This window comes from Aptenodytes patagonicus, chromosome 5 (genome assembly GCF_965638725.1).
Source record: "Aptenodytes patagonicus chromosome 5, bAptPat1.pri.cur, whole genome shotgun sequence".
Lineage (NCBI taxonomy): Eukaryota > Metazoa > Chordata > Aves > Sphenisciformes > Spheniscidae > Aptenodytes > Aptenodytes patagonicus.
This window is the reverse complement of record NC_134953.1, coordinates 58542425-58560471: the sequence shown is the minus strand read 5'-3', so window position 1 is coordinate 58560471 and position 18047 is coordinate 58542425. Positions and strand designations below refer to the sequence as shown.

Genomic DNA, 18047 nt, shown 5'->3' with positions numbered 1-18047 from the left:
GCCAGAGCCCGTGCACGTGCAGAGTTCATAGGCTGGCAGAAGGTTTTAAGCCTCCTCCTCGCAGCTGGAGGAGGGTAAGTGGAAAAGCAAAATTTCTTCCTCTGCTGCCACTGAAAAATGCTGGCTCTCTGTGAGTGATGGGCCAGGATGGTCCCGACGGGGAGGAAGCCTGGACACCGATGCAAATCACTGCTGGGCTAAACCAGGGCAGGCTTTATCGCTGTGAGCATCAGTTCCCATGTCCTCTGCCCGCACACGGATAAAGCAGTGAGACATCACAGCAGGAGGATTTGCCCCTGCACACTACTCCCGCCCTGGGGCGTTTGGGATAAGCATTTCAAGAACACCTAATTCCCACTCTTCAGGGAGGCTTGAGCCTTTGAATGCCAAGGCTCTGCCCTGGCAGCAGAAAGAAACCTTCCTTAACTGTGCTCTACCTACCAAAGGAAAGCACTTCTATTCCTCCAGTGAATCTGAAGAGGAAGAGGAGGCGCATAAGAAGTTCAACATTAAGATCAAGCCTTTGCAGGCTAAAGACATCCTGAAGAGCGCAGCGACGGTGGATGAGCTGAAGGCGTCAATAGGCAACATTGCACTTTCTCCATCCCCTGTGGTGAGTCCTCGGTGTTTCCGTCTCTTCCCCTGGTTGCAAAAGCAGTGGTGCTCTGCAGGGCTCATCCCGAGCAAGCAGGGGGCTTTTCCTTAGGTGCTGATGGTTAAGTTTGCATTTGTGTCCTTATTTATAGGGTCTAGCCTGTATGGAGCCAATAATGTGACTGCAGGTAGAGCTCAGATGTATCACAGTGATATTTCCAGTTCAAAATGTCTTAAAAATTCCCTTTCCTGCTCATAAAACAGGGCAACTGAGATCAGAATATACTATTCCTTTATTTTTCCCCTTTTTTCTCATTTTTCAATGTAGTCATCATTCAGGACAAAAATCAGATGGGTCTTGCCCTGATTCCCAGGAAAGGGAAATCATCTGTGGGGTTTTCCACACCGCTGCTATGGGATATTAAAGGGACGTTTCTCGCCCTGGGGATGAATCCAGGGTTCCTGGAAGGAAAGGTCGTCTCTCCTTAGTCCCTCCCGGTATAAATACCATCACCCTCTGGTTTTCCTAAGGCTTGTCAAGATTTCTATTATCTCATCCCAATCTGTTCAGCCATGAAAAGATTTGATTTTTGTCTTTCAGTGGGCTATAGTGTCTTTTCAGATCAAGCTTTCTAAGATTTATAAATAGCCTATATCTGAAGTGTGAATGAATCTCAAACTCTAAGCAAAGATGAAATAAAATTACTGTGTTTTATTTCTTCTTTCCAAACCAACACAATGTCGCCAAGTTTAATGAAAGCTGCTGGGACAAGTCACTGTCCTTGGAAATACTGAGTCCCTCTGGCATGTCTCTGCTTCCCTCTGATGCTTGGTCCCTTTTAGCAATGTGGATGCTTTTTGCACTGTGACCAGGGAGTTTCTGGCAGTTAGTGTTCAAGGGTTAGAAACTGCAGTCAGCTGCTTTGGGAAGCACAAAAAAAAAAAAGAAAAAAGAGGGGAAAAAAAAAAACAAAACCAACAACAAAAAAACCCCACCAAAATTAAGCAAAAAAAGGGGGTAGGGGAAGTCTTGGAGACTGGCAATTATTTGCCAAATAGGTGGATAACTTTGATCAAGGGAGAAAAAAACCCAGAATTTCTTATAGCAAAACCAAGCTAATTTTGGTTTTGCAAAGTGATGGCCCCAGCAGTTTGATGCACACACATGTATACATATATAATGTAGGAGACAACGTTATTTTGGGAGGAGAGAGGAAGTAGTGCAACATTTTAAAAATGGGATAGGGAAAGCACTAAGAACTTATTTAAGGGGCCAAATTTATATTTGGTGTATTCTCCTTCCCTTGTGGCTTTTACTTCTGCATCCATTGCTGGCAGCAGGCCTCTGCCACAGGGGTTTGCTGCTCTGGGCACTGCAGGGCACTCGCCCATCCCAGGGTGTAGCTGGTGGCTCTGGCACAGCTACGGCAGAGGTGTGGAGTAGCTGCTCATTGATTCTATACTGCAGCCTGCGGTGTAGGGATTTCAGAGAATCTGGCCCCCAAAAAAAAATAATAAAGCAATGTTGTCTCTAGCAATAAAGATCTATTAAGAAATTATTGAACGGTTATGCTCAGCTCCTAGCAGGCCAAAGTTCCTTGATTATTTTTATTCTTACTGACGAAATACTTGTATACCGGTGCAAAACCATTCAAGGATTAGGCTGATGCAGTCAGCAGTTCTTCTGCACCTTGCCTTTTCCAGGAAAACAAAACCCCACACATGCATTTTGCTAGATATGATTCTGTGTCTCCTCTTCTCCATGGTGTTTTTCCTGCTGAGGTCAGGGGGAGTTTTGCCTTTGGTTAGGAAGGATTTAGCCCCTGGTGAGCACGCCTGCGTGTGCCAGCATGGTGCAGCCTGGATCCTGCCCTTTGGGTGTTGGGTTGGGACACTCTGTGCTTTGCTTCGGGGAAATCCATCACTGGCAGAGAACAGCCTGGGGCTGGAGCTGATGCCTCCCTGTAAAACAGCGCAGATGTGCTCTACTCAGCCCGAAGGGATCAGGGAAAAGCCCTGTGCTAGGCTGGACAGAAGGAACCGTGCTGCTTCCCCATGCTGGGATCCAAAATCCAGCATATGGAGCCAAAGAGCGCAGATGGGGAAGTGAACGGTGCCGCTACCGAGCAACTGGGTGCTCCCTGGCATGCCGGCTCCTGGCAAGCGGCACCGGCCCCACTGTCCAGGAAAGCACCAGTGCCCCAGGCAGGAGCTGGCCGAAGGAGTTTTGCATCCACGGGAGTTCCATGCTTTGCTGTGCAGGTCCCTGACCTTGTCCTGGGCTCATCTCCTCTCCAAAACCAGCTGCAAAGCCCTGCTCTGGCACGCTGTCTCTCCTGGAAGAGAGCAGCAGGATGGGAGATGCTGTGTCCATAGGCACTGTTGTCCCTATCCCTTTGGGGTGTAAATTATGGTGCCTTAACTTGAAGACAAGAAGAAAACTGGTTGTAAACTGGTGTCAGCTGCATCCTCTGTCTGAAGCCCAATAGCTCAGGTCTCGCTTCTTGAGAAGTATGCAGATGGTGGTACAACCTGCCCGTGCCACATACCGTACCAGCAACGGCCCGGCATCTTCAGACCTCCCACCCTCTTCCCTGCTCCTTCCTACCGGCAGCTCCTGCCTGCTTTGCTCTTTGCACCACAGAAAACTCAGCCCCAGGAGCGGGGGCTTTGTACTGGTCTGAAAAAATAGTCACTGGGCAAAGTTGATAAGTAATAGCCTTAAATTTAAGCACTTAGGGGTAAAATCATGCTTTTGACTTTTCCTCTCGTATGGACCTTTCCAAGAAATGAAACAGGTTGTGAAATGACCTTTGTCTGTAGCTAGCAGGGCCTGCTAATGACAAAGCATGTGAATCTTTTCTGTAAGATGGCTCAGATGCAGGTTTTTATCTCTATATGCTCTCTCTCACTCCAATCTTCTGTCTGAATGAATGACAGCCTGGCTGGATGCACGCATGAATCTACTTTGCTGTATGTTTAACAGTTATATGCCTGATACTACAAATCTTCTATTTCTGTATTATCCTTTTATAGAAAATATCTTATATTCTCATTTTCTTTTTTTTATTTTTCTGCATTCTTTTAGAGGAAAAGTCCGGTAAGAAATACAGTTTTTTATGTCTTATAACTTTTTAACAGTCTTGTGTTCTCTTGTTTGCACGGTCCGTTTTGCATGTCTCTGGAGCTGAAATGTAAAATGCAAATAACAAATCCTCCCATTTTGGAAGGCATTTTCTTTCTCCCTTGATTTAACTTAGAGCATTTTAAAATAGAGCTAGGCTGTCTTTGCTCTGAATGTACATAGTCTGGGGGTATAGTTTGGGTGAAAAAGCTGGTGTTTTTGGACAAGATGTATAAGGGCACATTTTATGTACGTCATTGCACATCAAAAGGTATGAGAGCGCAGAAAAACCCATCAGTGGTCGATGACCTCTGGTGCCACTGTATGCAATGGTGATGGCTTCCCCAAGAGGACTGGGCTTCAGACTGTTCTGAGGCCAAAATGGGGAAATTCACCCGTTCCATGGGGTTTGGGTTCCCTCTGGGGTTGCTCCGGATGCTGCTCTCCCCCTGCCTTGTGCCCCACGGCCAGGGTCACCCACCAGCCTGTGGGAGCAAGGCGTTGTGCTCCCAGCGGTGGGTGCTGGGGCTGGGGGCTGTGTGGAGGAGGAAACCCACCTGGTGCTGTGCCGCTGTGGCCTGTGAACCTGTGATGGAAGGGTGTGATGGGTGTTGGGGGACTTGGGGTGCTGACCTGTCACTCTCTGACCAGGTGTCTCTTCTCTCTTCCTTCTCGCTGACCGCAGCGGCGCAGCCCGGTAAGCACCCATGCCTGCTGCTTCTGCCCCTGCCGCTCTGGGAATGGGGTGCTGGTGTGGTCTGAGTCTGTGCTGGGGTTATGTGGCGAGCGCAGGGGAAGGGGAGCGGGGTGCCGGTGCCATTAGCTGCCCTGTTGTGTGACCCCACGTGATGGTGGGACCTTGTCCCCCCGGCCAATGCAAAGGAGTCCCTGATGACGGGCATCTTCCACGGCTCAACCTGCATCTTTGCAAACCCCTCAGAGACCCTGCCCTTGGCACAGGCAGAGAGGCAGCGCTTGCGGTCCCGGGGTATGCCTGCTGCCTGTCCCCCCTGGTGGGGCTCCCCTCTCTACTATGCAGCCCCAGCTCCTGTGGTCTCGGGGCGGGGGGGTTGGCTTTTGCTGCATACAGGCATGTGTGTGTTGTGTGGCGAGAGCGAGGATTTAGATTGTTGAAAATAGGTTATTTGGCTTAGATTGATTTGCAGCCCATCAAACACGAAGATTTTGGTTTTACGTCACTTCTAATGGGGTGAGGGTGCCAGTGACTCCCGTAAGCCTCTCACAGTCAGGACGGCTGTGAAGGCAGCCCTGCCAGGTGAGGCTTTAAGTGACTCAAAATCCTCTCGGTAGGGTTTTTCTGCTCCCTGTAGGCTGGGAGCAAACAAGATTTCACAATGCACACATGCAGCTGGGCATATTTCAGCTGCGTACAGTAAATATCACCCTAGATAGGCAATTCCTGCCACATCTGCTGGGCTGCTTTGCTCCTGCTGTGTCCCTCCTTGGGTGACAATTGCCATGTGTCCGTGTCCCTGTACATCCTGCTTACCTCGTGTGTTTCTAATTCCAGGGGACGATTAAAAGGAATTTATCCAGTAAGTATGTTCCGCAGCCTTCAAGAACAGTAATTAGTGCTGGCAGTGTGGTGGTGGTATTTTAGAGAAGGGGGGGAAAAAAAAAAAGGGAGGGGGTTAGGTTTGCTTTAAAGTGGTCCTGGCAGAAATTATGTCACCCAAATGTCTTCCTTAAAGAAGCCATATGGGACATCCTTGGGGTACCCTATAGAAACAGTGCAGCTCCCTAGTCTAGCTCTCTACAGAAATAAAATCTGAATTAATAAAACAGACCTTTTTCTGCCAGCATCTCCATAGCAGGCGTGGGACAGGACACGTGCTGTGCCGGTGGCATGCCTGGTGTGAGCCCTCCTGCCAACACGGGGTCCGGGTGGGCTGGGAGTGATGCTCGGGGGGCAGAGAAACGGCTCTAACCCTGCACTGTCCGTCCTGTGCTGCAGGTGAGGAGATCGCACGGCCCCGGCGCTCCACGCCGACGCCAGACCCCGCCAGGTCAGTATGGAGTCCATCGGTATAATTATCCAACACAGCTACGTTCAGGCACATCAACCTAATATGGTTTTTAAACATTTTGATGGGTAATTGCGTATTTGCACCATTGCTCCATGGGAAGCACCTGTTTTCACCTCCAGATTTTGATCCTTTTTCATGTATACCTGGATGGGTCAAACCCAGAATAACACAGTAATGTCAGGGGGTATTTACTGCCACACAAATATTGCTATCACCTAGCTGAACTACCCGAACTTGGCTCATCAAAGACACCATTGCAGAAACATCACTTTTATAACTTTTTAGGCTCATGAGATAGCCAAACGTTTGTGTTTGGTGTTTAAATAAGCTGAGAAAATGCTCCGTGCTGCTGGATGCAAGAGGCACAGGGAGCTTTGGGTCCATGGGCTCTTTGCTCAGATGCTGTGTGAGTAAATGAGAAAGGAATGGAGGTGCCCAGGCAGTGATGGCAGATCCCCCCAGAGCATGGCCAAACAAAAACATGCAGAGTTGAGGCGCTGATGGCAGTGGCACCCCTGGTTTCAGATGCACAGCATCCATACTTGCTCTCCCACAAGAGCAGCAAGGACATCCACTGCTGGAAGCCGGATCGATAGGGAGAGCTGACAAGTGTGTGCTGTGTAATATATTGATTTAGGAAAGCAGACTAGTTGGTATGGAGTGAAGCCAAATCTCACCAGGAGCATGCCCTGTGCAGCTGCATGGTTTTACTCAGGGTGCATGGTCCAGACCTTGACTTTTTTCCTTTTCCATGCAGTGTGGAGTAGCCCTGACTAATCCTGAAGCAATCCCCAGTGCCTCAGCGACTGCTTGGGCACTACAGCATTTGTACTGTAGTGCTATGGCCAGTGCTACTGCTCTCCTTTCCTTTTTTTCTGCCTGAAACCTTGTGTTTTGCCAGGTGCCTGTTAGTCTAGAACATAAATACTCCCTGAAAAATATATGTATTGGTACTCAAACACCAGGTTTGAGTACAAACCTGAACCTCATGGTGTTCCTCTGTGCTTGTCTCGTCCCGCAGCAAGAAAGCCAGAGAGGACCCTGCCGCGCTGGCACCGCTCTTCGGGCCCCCGCTGGAGTCAGCGTTTGAGGAGCAGAAGCTGGATGGTGGGTTGGGGGACACGGGTGGCGTCTCCTCGCAGTGACCCCCGGCCGTGCTGTGCCCTGGGGATGGGTGGCACCCAGCTCTGCCAACAAGCAGGGTAGCCCTGGTGATCAACCCCACAGCCCTCTCTTAAAGGAGGGGAAAAAACAAAATTAAGGAAGAACGCGAAAGGCAGGTAGTTGCATTACAGGCAGTGTGGGGTTGGGGTTTATATGGGTTATACAGAAATAGAGCAAGTGTTTAAGTCAATTAGTTAATTATGTGGTCTTGGGACAGATCCTGAAAGAGAATATTAAAAATATTGACTTTCAAATGAAACCCCGGTTTTGCCTGTTTAGCAGGCTCTGCTGATGTACCTCGAAGCAGTGTGTGTTTAACAGTGGCAGCCGTTAGCTTCTGACACTGCGGCAGCATTTCGTCATCATGCTAATTTAATTGAAGGAAGATATGAACGGAGCTGTCTGGCAATGCTTTACAGCCCCCCGTGCCTGTGAAGATGTCATCTCAGTAATGTAGTATTTTTCCCAGAAACAGCATTCCCCTGGACAGGAGTATAGGGACACTTTGCTGCCCCCCAAGCATTTTTTTTTTAAAGCTTTCCCAAAGCGCAGCGATCTTGCAAGGCTTGTTCTCCCCAAAGAAAAACCCCATTCACCCGCTGGAGCGGTTTGTTCCCAGAGAGGTCTCCTCCTCCCAGAGACAGCCGGCTCTTCTTGGCTATCAGGAAATGGCCGCTGCCACTTGTAGCCTAGTTATGCCTTGTAATTAATGACTCCAGTTAATTCTTTTAATCAAAACTATGTCTGCATGCAGTTCTTGATACATAAGCTAAGAAAAATAGTGCAAAAAGTTCAAATGAGATATAGAAGAGGGTTTTTTTCCCTACAATCTGTGTGAATATAATTGGATCTTTTCATTTTAATACCTGTTTTTTTCTGTGTATCCTAAAATTCCAGACAATTTCTGCAATTAATGCAGTGTTTCACTTAATGTAATAAGTCTCCAAATACGTAAACGGCATTGTTTTGTTTGTCAAGCAGCATGAGTGTCAAACTAATTGCATGACCTGTTTAAAAATCAGGCAAGCTTGTAATTATCTAACATTACAGAAAACCCCCTGTCTTTAATTAATGAGAGGTTTCTGTCACTATTTAGTTTCTTCTCTTTACAAGCCTCAGATGAATGCGTCTCATCTGTGTGTTTTGGTATTTGTAAGGAAATAGTTTTATTAATGCCTTTGCATGCATATTTATTTATTTTTGATTTTTCAGTTACTCTAGATCAGCCTGAGATATGGGGTTCGGTGCAGCCCGTCAACGTAAACATAGAGTCCCCAAAGCTACCGAGACCTTTTCCAACTGGAAGTAAGTGACCGTGCAGGTTATCAACTGAAAATAAATTAATATATATGGAAATCAAATCTTTATTTTCCTCATCCAGACTCCTGTACTGTGCAATTCTGTAACATTTTAATCCCGTAGCAAGTTAGAGGGGTTTTTCTTCCCCTGGCTTGACTCTAGCTGCAGTGCATTAGGGTGGAGGAAAGAGGGGTTTGATATGGGATGGATGGTACCCAGGGTGGGAGAGAGGATGCACGTCCTCCCTGGGGAAACGCACTTCTGCCGGTGTGTGCTCGATTTGCAAGGTGAAACATCTCTGGCCAGGGCAAATGACCTGCATGGAGCCAGCAGTTAAGCCTGCCTTGCCCTCGGAGGTGAGGCGTACCTAATCATTCATGTTAATGATGCAGTTATTTGGCTCAAAATGTCAGAAGCACCGGTTTCTCCAGGCTAACGTAAGGAAGGGCAACACAGCCCCGAATCCCCAGTTTTCCTTGCAGCTTTCCCCGTTGCCTGGAGCCACTGGGGGAACTGCAGCCTTTCCTCCTCCCTAGCTGCAAAGTCATTCTTTCCTTGTTCCACTGCTCCTTTTCCCCTCGCTAGCCATTAGCACAACCTATTTCATGCCAAACCCACCCCCCAGCCCTGGCGCTGCTGGCTGGCCGGTGCTGATGTGCCAAGGTCAAGGCAACCTCTGGCCACATCATGAGCTTGCAAGGGGACTGTGACACTTGTGATTGAAGTGATTACTTAATGGTGCTGAGCCACATCCAGAGCAGCCACGGCGCCTCCTGGGCTGCTCCTCCAGGAGGTTCCGACTTGGATGCTATTTACATCTGCTTTGCAAAAATGCCCCTGTAAAGCAGCGCTGGGTTAATTAATCATGGCACTCCTCCTCCCGTATGTGCCTCCCGGATCCGTGTGGGATGGGCACGTGAGAAACGCGGAGGCAGATATGTGCCTCTGAGGCTACAGGTTTTAATTAAAATGTTAATTCAGGTTTTAAAACATGAGTACAATCTAAGACTTAAAAATGAAAAACAAACAAAACAAAACCCCCCCAAAAACTAAAACTCAGGAAAAAAGGCCACCAGTGATTGCTTGTTGCTCAGCGAAACACTAAACTCCTGGGCTGCGGGGATGCTCCTGCTTGCCCAGCAATCATCCCAGGGCTGGTGCTGCTGCCTGCTTTGCACCTTGGCAGCACGCTGCCGGATACCCCTTTCCCAGCGAAGCTGTGCACATTCCCAAACGTACTGTCACTGAATTTTTCCCTCTCTCTGCTCTGTTTTGCAGCACCTCCACCACTCCCACCGAAAAACATCCCGGCCACACCACCGCGCACCGGCTCTCCTCTGACAGTGGGAATAGGTAAAAGCTCGGCACTGCACCTCCTCACATGTGCCATCGCACAGTCGCGGTAGACTGATCCAGAGCCCCCGGGGGCTGTGCTGGGGGGTCGGGTCCCCGTGACTGTGTTTTGGACACGGATTTGGCCCTCGTGCATCCTCCTTCCCTTGCATTTGTGGTGCTTCAGCAGATGCTGCAGTCAGGGCAGCGCTTTAGAAGCGGTGCAAAGATGCCTTTGACTCCAGAGTCAGTGTTGCCCTGGTGAAATTAATGCTCTCTCCTCTCCCCGCCTTTGATATCGGTCACTTTTAGAAATGAAATGCAACACTAACCTTCAAGTCCTGCTCAAAATTGGGAATAACTAGAGCGCTATTACTGGCTGGAGTGGCGCTGCACAGTCCATCCTTATGAAATAATGGGGCATGCAGCACCTGCCTGTGTGTCAGGGGGGCTGATCCTGCCTTCCCTGCCCTCCCAAATTCCTACTACTGTCAGGGAAGGTGGGAAAAGCCTCCCCCAGTCAGGCAGGCTGGGCCAGCAGCTGGGGATGTGTGGAGGGATAGGGGAGGGAGAATGAAATGATACCTGGGGTAAAGGACAGCCTGGAGAAAGGGATTGAATGCAGCCAGAGGACATAAAGTGCTTGTAAGCATATAATTCATGTTGCTGGCAGGGTGCTGTCTGCTGGAGCTGCAGGTTTTGAGGAAGGGCAGGCAGTCCCTGTTCTTTGGACAGGGACACTGTATGGACACATGCATACAGAGCACCTCGGGGCATTAACATTGCCATGAAGAAATCCCCTGCTCTGAGCTTACTGCTCTATCCATCAATATTTCATTCATGTTCCCATATCTTGATTTTTCTATTTATCTAAGCAGCCAGACTGGCAGAGTGTCCACCTACATACATAGATTCATCAACACGAGCAAATGCAATGCCCAGCCATGTGTGATGGTTTATTTGCTGGAGTCTGGCTTGCTGCACACTTCAGCCTGTGCATCAAGTAAAGCAAGCGGCAGAGGTCTATTTTTTTCTGTTCTAGCAAAACTGTATTTTATTCCCTAAACGTAGAACCACAGGTGGCACCCCCAAACACAGGAACAGGGGTGGGATGCTGACACAAGGAGCTCAGAGGGCACGTTAGTTTTAGCCGTATGCACGTGGCTGTAGCAGGGGCCACGGGCTCCTGTGCTACCCTGGTGCTGCAGCCACGCACTGCCTGGTCCTCACCTCATCCCTCCATTCAGTCTGTGTAAAATGAAGTACTAGGCAGCCTTCCTGGTGTTAGAGAGCTGCCAGCTCCCCGAGCTCCAGCCCTCAGGGAAGATAAATGCAAGAAAACAGGGCACGAAAGGAAGGATGGAGGATCTCCCTCCTCTAGATGTGTAACATTTTGCTGATGAATCCTGTCTCTGTGTTGGTTATGCAGTCAGATATGAACATTGACGTGTGTTAGCTCAGTTAGTGAGCAGAGCCCTAAAATACCCTTATTTGCTGCTGCTTGCAACTGAAACACATACACCCTGTCTGCTTTCCTGTACTGCATGTCCAGCACCAGTTCTTGAGAGTGTCAAGCCAGCAAGTTTAAATATATATTTATATGTATGTGTTCATAAATATATATATAGTGGAGTGTGCAAGAGAGCTGAGTGCATAAGTTTAATATCTGCTGATAATTCAGAGGGATGATAATGACATAATGATGTTATTTAGATGATACATAACAAAGGCTGAGAGCCAGTTGTAAATTTTGGGAGGATACAGGACTGTTGTGTATGAAGTGGTAGAGGAGGAAGAGGTGGGCTTGGCTCGTGGTGCATGCTCTCTCTCATACAGTGTATGTATTTCAATCCAGGGTGGTTCATTATACATTGCACATGACCTGACGTAAAAACTTTCTTGCACATGAATTATATTTCCTGGCAGCTTATAAGAAAGCATGCTTTTAAAGCATGTCCTCTAGAAAGTAGCTGATGTAGAACTCCGTAGAGAATAGTGCGACTGCAGCTCTCTTGGTTAATGCTAAGTGTAAAATAAAACTACTTTGACTACAGGAGGGGACCAGACAGCAGCAGAGCTCAAAAGTGACAAACTTCCGTCCATCAATGACTTGGACAGCATTTTTGGCCCCGTGCTATCCCCCAAGTCTGCTGCTGTTAATGCAGAAGACAAGTGGGTCAATTTTTCCGATCAGTCCCCGGAAAACATGACTCCGGAGTTGACGCCCCAGGAAAAAGCAGGGTCCCCACCAGTGGCAGCGGGCAGCCTGGCTGATGCTCCAGTGGCTGAGCCCTCCCGCCCACTCCCCTCGCCGCTCCACCTGGAAGAGGTTCACAAGAAGGTTTCTGAGCAGCCCCACCTTAAGGATGATAACTTGGAGCCAGCTGCCTCTCCCAAAGATTTTGGGCTGGGACAAAGAGCGACCCCGCCTCCCCCTCCTCCGCCCACCTACCGGACGGTGGTCTCCTCACCCGGACCGGGCGCCAGCAGCGGCACGGGAAGCACCAGCGGTACGTCCTGCGGCGTTGGGTGTGCTTCGGTGTGGCCGTGACCGCATCCGCTGTCCCCTCTTGCCTGGTTGTGCCTGGCGCCCGCGCTCCCACCTGGCCGTCTCGTGCTTCCACGTCCAGCGTCTGCCCTTGGCTTCCTGTGTCCTCTCCCCTGCTCCTTGCTGCGTGTCGGATGGGTCTGACAGCCTTCCCCCAAAGCTCCCGTGAGCTGCCCTTCCCACCTGTGCTATGCACGTAACACCCCGATGCAAAATTCGGCATAGGATTGCCATTGCTGCAGCTCTGTCAGAGTGAATGTAGGTGGAAACATCTGAGCAAGCCTCAGAACCAGGGGGCTTTAAATCTGTTGCGGACAGACAGATCACAGCATACTGTCACCCCAGGGTGGCTGAGACCAAATAACTTGCAGCTCAGAGGTGGCATGGGTCTGAACGGTGCTTGGTCCCTCTTGGCTGTGAGAGTGTGCCCAGCTGGGTCTGGAGAAGCAGCTTTCAGGGTGAACCTCTTACAAGGGCAGAAGCTGATAGGTGTGTCTGGCATGTACTGGCTGCCTGGCTTCACCTGCTTAATTACAAATGCCTGTGTGCCCATTAGGACAAACAAGCTCATCAGAGGTCAGCTTACACAAGCTCTCCCACAGTGCTTGAGAAGGTGCAACCTGATCGTGTTATTTTAGAGGCTGACCCCAGGGCACTTACTGTACTGGTGCAGCCATAATGTGCAAATCCCCATCCCCCAGCTGTCCTGTTGCTGTCCTGCATCCATGAGAAATTATTTCTGAGAGCATTACCCCTGCAGAGCCTTGCAGGCACCTCTGCCCATGCAGGCACTGGTGGGAGATGATGGGCGCATTGGGTGCGCAGCTCCCCAGCCCCGTGCCTGACCCCTGTTACCAACCTCATGTGAGCTTGAAAGCTGTGCCATCTGCTTTGGGGCTTTGCCACCTCTAGGGAGGTGTGGAGGGGGCTGCTGGGGGTGTCCCCTAAGCGTGGCTGTTGCTGCGAGTGTGGCTCTGCTTTAGTGGTGGTGGCTTTTCTGTGCCAGCTTGGTGAGGTGGCTGTGGGGTGGGTGGATGGGGGTCCGCACGGGGGCTGTAGCATCCAGCTGCCGGTGGCACTGGTCAGAGCTGGGACTTCTCCAGGAGATCAGCAGCAGGAAACAGCAAGCTTCTTCCTACGCTGCTCTCCATCCTGATGCCAACTGAGCAACTGCCTTGCATGACCAGAGATCTGCAGGATGGGGACGTGCCGGTGGCTCTGCACGTGAGCATGGATAGAGAAACCCCACTCAGTGAGGCAGCACTGCCTGTTTGGGAAGATCCGTGTTTCTTCCCCAGAAATTTACCTCCTGTCTCAGTTTGGTGTGCTTTGCAGTCCGCTGACACCTCAGCCTTACCCAGCCCAGCGTGGGACAGCGAGCTGTAAAAATGCAGAGCGTTAAAATAATCACACAAAAATCGTGCAAATCTTCAGAAAGCTGCATCCTGTGGCAGCCGGTCTGGGTACGTGGTGCGGATTTGGCACCCTTCCTGCTCCTGCACCCTCCACCTTCCCGAGGCCCCCCTTGCTGCATCTGGCCCTGGGGGTGTCTGGCTTTCGGATGCTGTGGAGCAGAGCCATCCCAGGACGCCCTCCTGCCTTGGCTCCTGTGGGAAGCACAGGCTTGTGGGTGTCACCAAGGCAGGGCTGGGGACGGGCATCCCAGCAGGCTTCTGATTTCATGCTGATTTACAACATGCTGCCACAGTTTATTGTTGTAGAAAATATCTAGAGGTACACCAGTCTCCCAGGGACCTTAAATACCTGAAGAATAAACCTCCGTGGATGAAAACTGACGTCTGGCAGGGCTTTGGCTAGCTGGTGGCCACTCCTGAGCCGGGGCAAAATGCACCCTTGAAGTCTCCGTCTTGTGACACTCGTTCAGTGCTGCTAGGTTACTTTCCCTGAATAATTCCTATTTTGTCAGGCTTTTATTGGGATAAAGAAGGGAAAATTCAAACTTTGGTTCCCAAATTAGGCTTCTAAATAAAAATGGCTTGAATTTTAGAGTTGTGCAAACGAATGGCCAGGATTTGCTCTCTTTAAACAAGCCCATCTCCTATCTTAGCCTTCTGTCATTTACCTCTCAGTCTCATTTCTATAGATCTAGCTTTGATATTTCCTTAATCTGAGCTATCACCCAAAAAACTTAGTAAACTGATTCTCTTGTAAGTGGGAAAAATAAAGCTAAAGATGTCACCTTATTGTCACTGTGGGCAAATCATGCTGCTCTGCAGATCATAATGCGCTGCTGTGCTCCACGGAGACTGGTAGGAAACGCCAGCTCAGCTGTCCTGCAAAATGGGGTCTGCATCCCCCGCCGGCTCCTGCTGCCCCTCTTGTCTTGGTGCAATCTCCGACTGCTCTGTACAGCACCAATTATTGCTGAACTTACCCGGAAAGAATTTCTGTACATGGAGTCTGCTGGGTATCCTCTTAAGTTTCTGTTAAAATTTCTATTGATTGCAAAAAATCCCCCTTCACAGCAAGGCAGCAGCCACTGGGGACCACATGAACCCCAACCACAGCACCCTCTTGTTCTCCGAAACTCTTCCAGAGGGTTGGGAAATGCTTTGTCCTCCCAGCAAATCTGATAACCTTGCTCTTCCACCTTTCCTCTTCTTCGCTCGGACAAAGCTTTGCCCCTCTTGCCAGGACCCCTTGTTCCGATGGTGGGGGACTGACCCTGCTCGCCGGCTGTGCCACCCCAGGAGCTCGTGGAGCCCTGGGAGCTGTAGCATCAGCACCAGCTGCTGCAGGGGTTAATCATCATTTTTCTCCTGCCCGTGTCTGGTTTTCAGGAAAGCCATAAGACTCCTCTGATAACATTTTTGCACAGCGCTCCTGGCTGAGGGAGCCAGGTACCCGGCACAGATGGGCAGTCCCTGCAAGAAATGCATCGGCATCAGCAATCACGAAAAGCTCTTCTCCCATGCAAAGCTGCTGGCGTGGAGCAATGGTCAAAGGGAGCTCGTGCAGGGTGTGTGTGGGCACCCATGCCAGCTCCTGGGGGAGAAGCCTTTGCTTCATGCATGGAGGAGATGGGTACGGGTGGGCATGGGGATCTGGGGGTGGGCAGCTGTGGGGGCCAGCCTGCGGCATGCTCACAGCTCCTGTTTGTTGCAGGTTCCTCGTCCCCGGCTCGCCCCGGCACGCCGCTGGCCGCCTGCAGCACCCCCCCGCCCCCGCCGCCCCGGCCCCCCTCCCGGCCCAAGCTGCCCCCTGGCAAGCCTGCCGTCGCCGACGTGGTACGTTCATGGCCGCAAGCAGGAGCATGGCGTGCACAGGGGATGCATGCACTGGGGGGGAGACGGGTCTGCATTTGCAGTCCGGTGAGACAGATTAACGGAGTGGAGCAAGTCATTAAGAGCAAGTAACCAGCGGGTGCTGCCTGGGCTGTTTGGAGTTTTCTATAATTTGTTCACCGAGACAAATTACGCATGGGAAAACGGTTGTGAACACCTCCTGCTCTGCCTGCCGGCGCAGCCCGGCGATGCCAGCCACGGGCAAGCAGTGGTTCGCAGTTACGGTAAAGGCAGAAAATGGGTGTGAAAAGGGACCGTCCCCGTGGGAAGGGTCTGGCTGTGCCTGGCCGCCTGGCAGTAAAGCAGTGCAGGTCTGGCCATCCCGGGAAGGGTGTCTGGCTCGGGGGGGTGCCTGGCAATCTTTGGTGAGGCTCCCCACCACCGTACCGTGCTGGCTGGGCTGCCGGGTTCTGCCCTGCCACCCTGGGCTGCTTCAGGTAAGTCGTAGAGAATTTTTGGATTGATGTTATAAAATTATTCCCGAAGGATCCATAAGGACCCAATGAGCTGCTCTCAAGTGAGCTGGCACGTGGTGCGCACCACTCCTTTCCCAATACTGGGTACATTAAATCCATGCCGTGGCCCCTGGAGCTCCCATCCTCGGGGCAGATGGGGAATTCAAATGCCCAGACCCACAGGATGGTGGGAATTGTCTGCCATTTTTCTAAGTCCAGACTAAACTGCCATTGGCACTAAAAGAACTAGAGTTGTTCAGTTTTGCACTAACCCAGAGGGGCTGCCCCGGGACGCCAGCGGAGCCAGCTGGCCTGGAGGTACAGAGGGTTACGGCTTCAGGCAAAAGCTTCTCTTTGTTTGATGCAAATGTCGCTGTGCATATTTTCTTTAACCTTTTGTTATTTTATGTTTTTCTACAGTCCAGGCCTTTTAGCCCTCCTATTCACTCATCCAGCCCTCCTCCGATAGCACCTTTAGCCCGTGCTGAAAGTACTTCTTCCATATCTTCCACCAATTCCCTGAGTGCAGCCACCACTCCCACCGTTGGTAAAAACATACAGCACTGCTGTTCTTTCACCTTTTCTACCTCTGAACGTCCTTAAAAAATTCCTGAAACCTTTTCATTTGCTAGATTGTTCTTTGGGTTCACATTCATTAATTTTCATCAGGTTTTTATATGCAAAAAGGTATTTGAGGGAGGTGTGATGGATCATGAACACGATGCTGCTAGGGAAGATTTGTTTTTGTGGCAGCTCCAAATGTTATGAAAAAATCAATGGTGAAGGTAGAGGTTATCGCCAAGTGAAATATAATATAAAATGTGCTTATTGTCTGTAAATTTTGTCAAAATAAGCTTTTTTTTTTGCGGGGGATGCTCGTAGCCTGGAGGGGAGGGGGGCTGGAAGCCAGACCTTGGGATCCAGGAGACAATTAATATTAAATCTCTTTGAACGTCTTAAAATCACATTTCCCCTTAAAGTGGTGGCGGGAAACGGGGTCTTGGAAAAGGCTCTTCCAAACCGTTAGCTTGACATGTCCTAGACCAGAACAAAGTGCTGCAGTTTTCTTTGGGAGGAATGTCCTGAAAAACATGGGTTTTGCCAACCCCCCCGGGTGCCCCCGGGGCCTGAGACAGGAAGTGCAAATGAAGTCTGGCTGGCAGCTCCCAGGCTCCGTGCGCTGGCTCTCCCCTGCCTCCCTCCTCCATCCCCTCCGTCCTGGCTGCCGGTGCACCCTCCTCTGCCATCCCTGCCATCCCACCCAGCTACCGGCCCCACCGCCCCTGGCTTCCCGCAGCTCCATCTTCTACCAGGAACATTCCTCCTCCTTTTTTCTTTTCTTTCCGTGTTTTTTGTGATGAGCACGCCTGGTTTGCGTGGCGGGGAAGGAGCTTTGCAGGCCATGGCTGGCGTAGGCTGGCAGATGGGCTCTGCAGAGGGAGCTAAACCCCAACCCTCCGAAAAACCAAACCTGGCTAGTGTTCGTGTGTGCTCAGCCACGGTCCTGGCTGCAGCGTTTCCCACCGGCTGTCACCTTACAAGCCATGGGGAGCGGCAGCATTGCTACCCCAACACCATCTTTGATGGCTGGAAGACGATGGGATGGCCTGAGCTGTACGGTGGGTGCCGTCCCTGTGGTGCCAGTGGCTGCACGTGCCCGCCCAAGCCCTCCCCATAGGTTTGCTGGAGTCTCCGACCTACGTCTCCATCCTGTTGTTTGCTTCACTCTCAAGGTGTCGTAGAAGCTTTGTACCCGTTCGCCGGCTGTTGGTCACCGTCACAGCATGCTGCTGGGAAAAAAAATGCATCTCAAGCAAGGGGCCAGTCAGCCCCGAGCATCCCTGGTGTGTTGGCTGTCGGTCCTGTCTGTGCCCGCTGTCCTGCAGCTTTGGCAGCGAGCCACCATTGGTGGGGCTGGTGGTGGCCTCAGACGGTGCCTGCGGGCACTATGGCCATTGGGTGCCTGGGGCCACGGCGGTAAACATGATTTTGGTGGAGGGGAGCAGCCAGGCTGAGGACAGGGACAGTCATGGGGGATTCAGGAGGCTGGGAGAAGTGGCTGTGAAATGGGGGCTGCGTGCTGGTCCTGTAGGCTGAGCAGGCGATGGGTCCCTTAGGCTCTCATTTTAAAATTTATTTTTTTTCTAACACATATATTTTTGTGAACAAAAATTGCTG

General features: G+C 50.7%; 1 protein-coding gene across 1 annotated transcript in view; it reads left to right on the top strand.

Moving 5' to 3' along the window:
* The window catches only part of SGIP1 (SH3GL interacting endocytic adaptor 1), a 62157-nt gene that overhangs the window by 25474 nt on the left and 18636 nt on the right, over window positions 1–18047 (top strand). Inside the window, exons 7-17 of the mRNA XM_076339989.1 lie at window positions 438–613; window positions 3683–3694; window positions 4404–4415; window positions 5250–5274; window positions 5694–5745; window positions 6788–6873; window positions 8143–8235; window positions 9508–9582; window positions 11616–12071; window positions 15236–15357; window positions 16290–16416. Coding sequence (XP_076196104.1) covers window positions 438–613; window positions 3683–3694; window positions 4404–4415; window positions 5250–5274; window positions 5694–5745; window positions 6788–6873; window positions 8143–8235; window positions 9508–9582; window positions 11616–12071; window positions 15236–15357; window positions 16290–16416 — 1236 coding nt within the window. The remainder of the gene's footprint in view (window positions 1–437; window positions 614–3682; window positions 3695–4403; window positions 4416–5249; window positions 5275–5693; window positions 5746–6787; window positions 6874–8142; window positions 8236–9507; window positions 9583–11615; window positions 12072–15235; window positions 15358–16289; window positions 16417–18047) is intronic.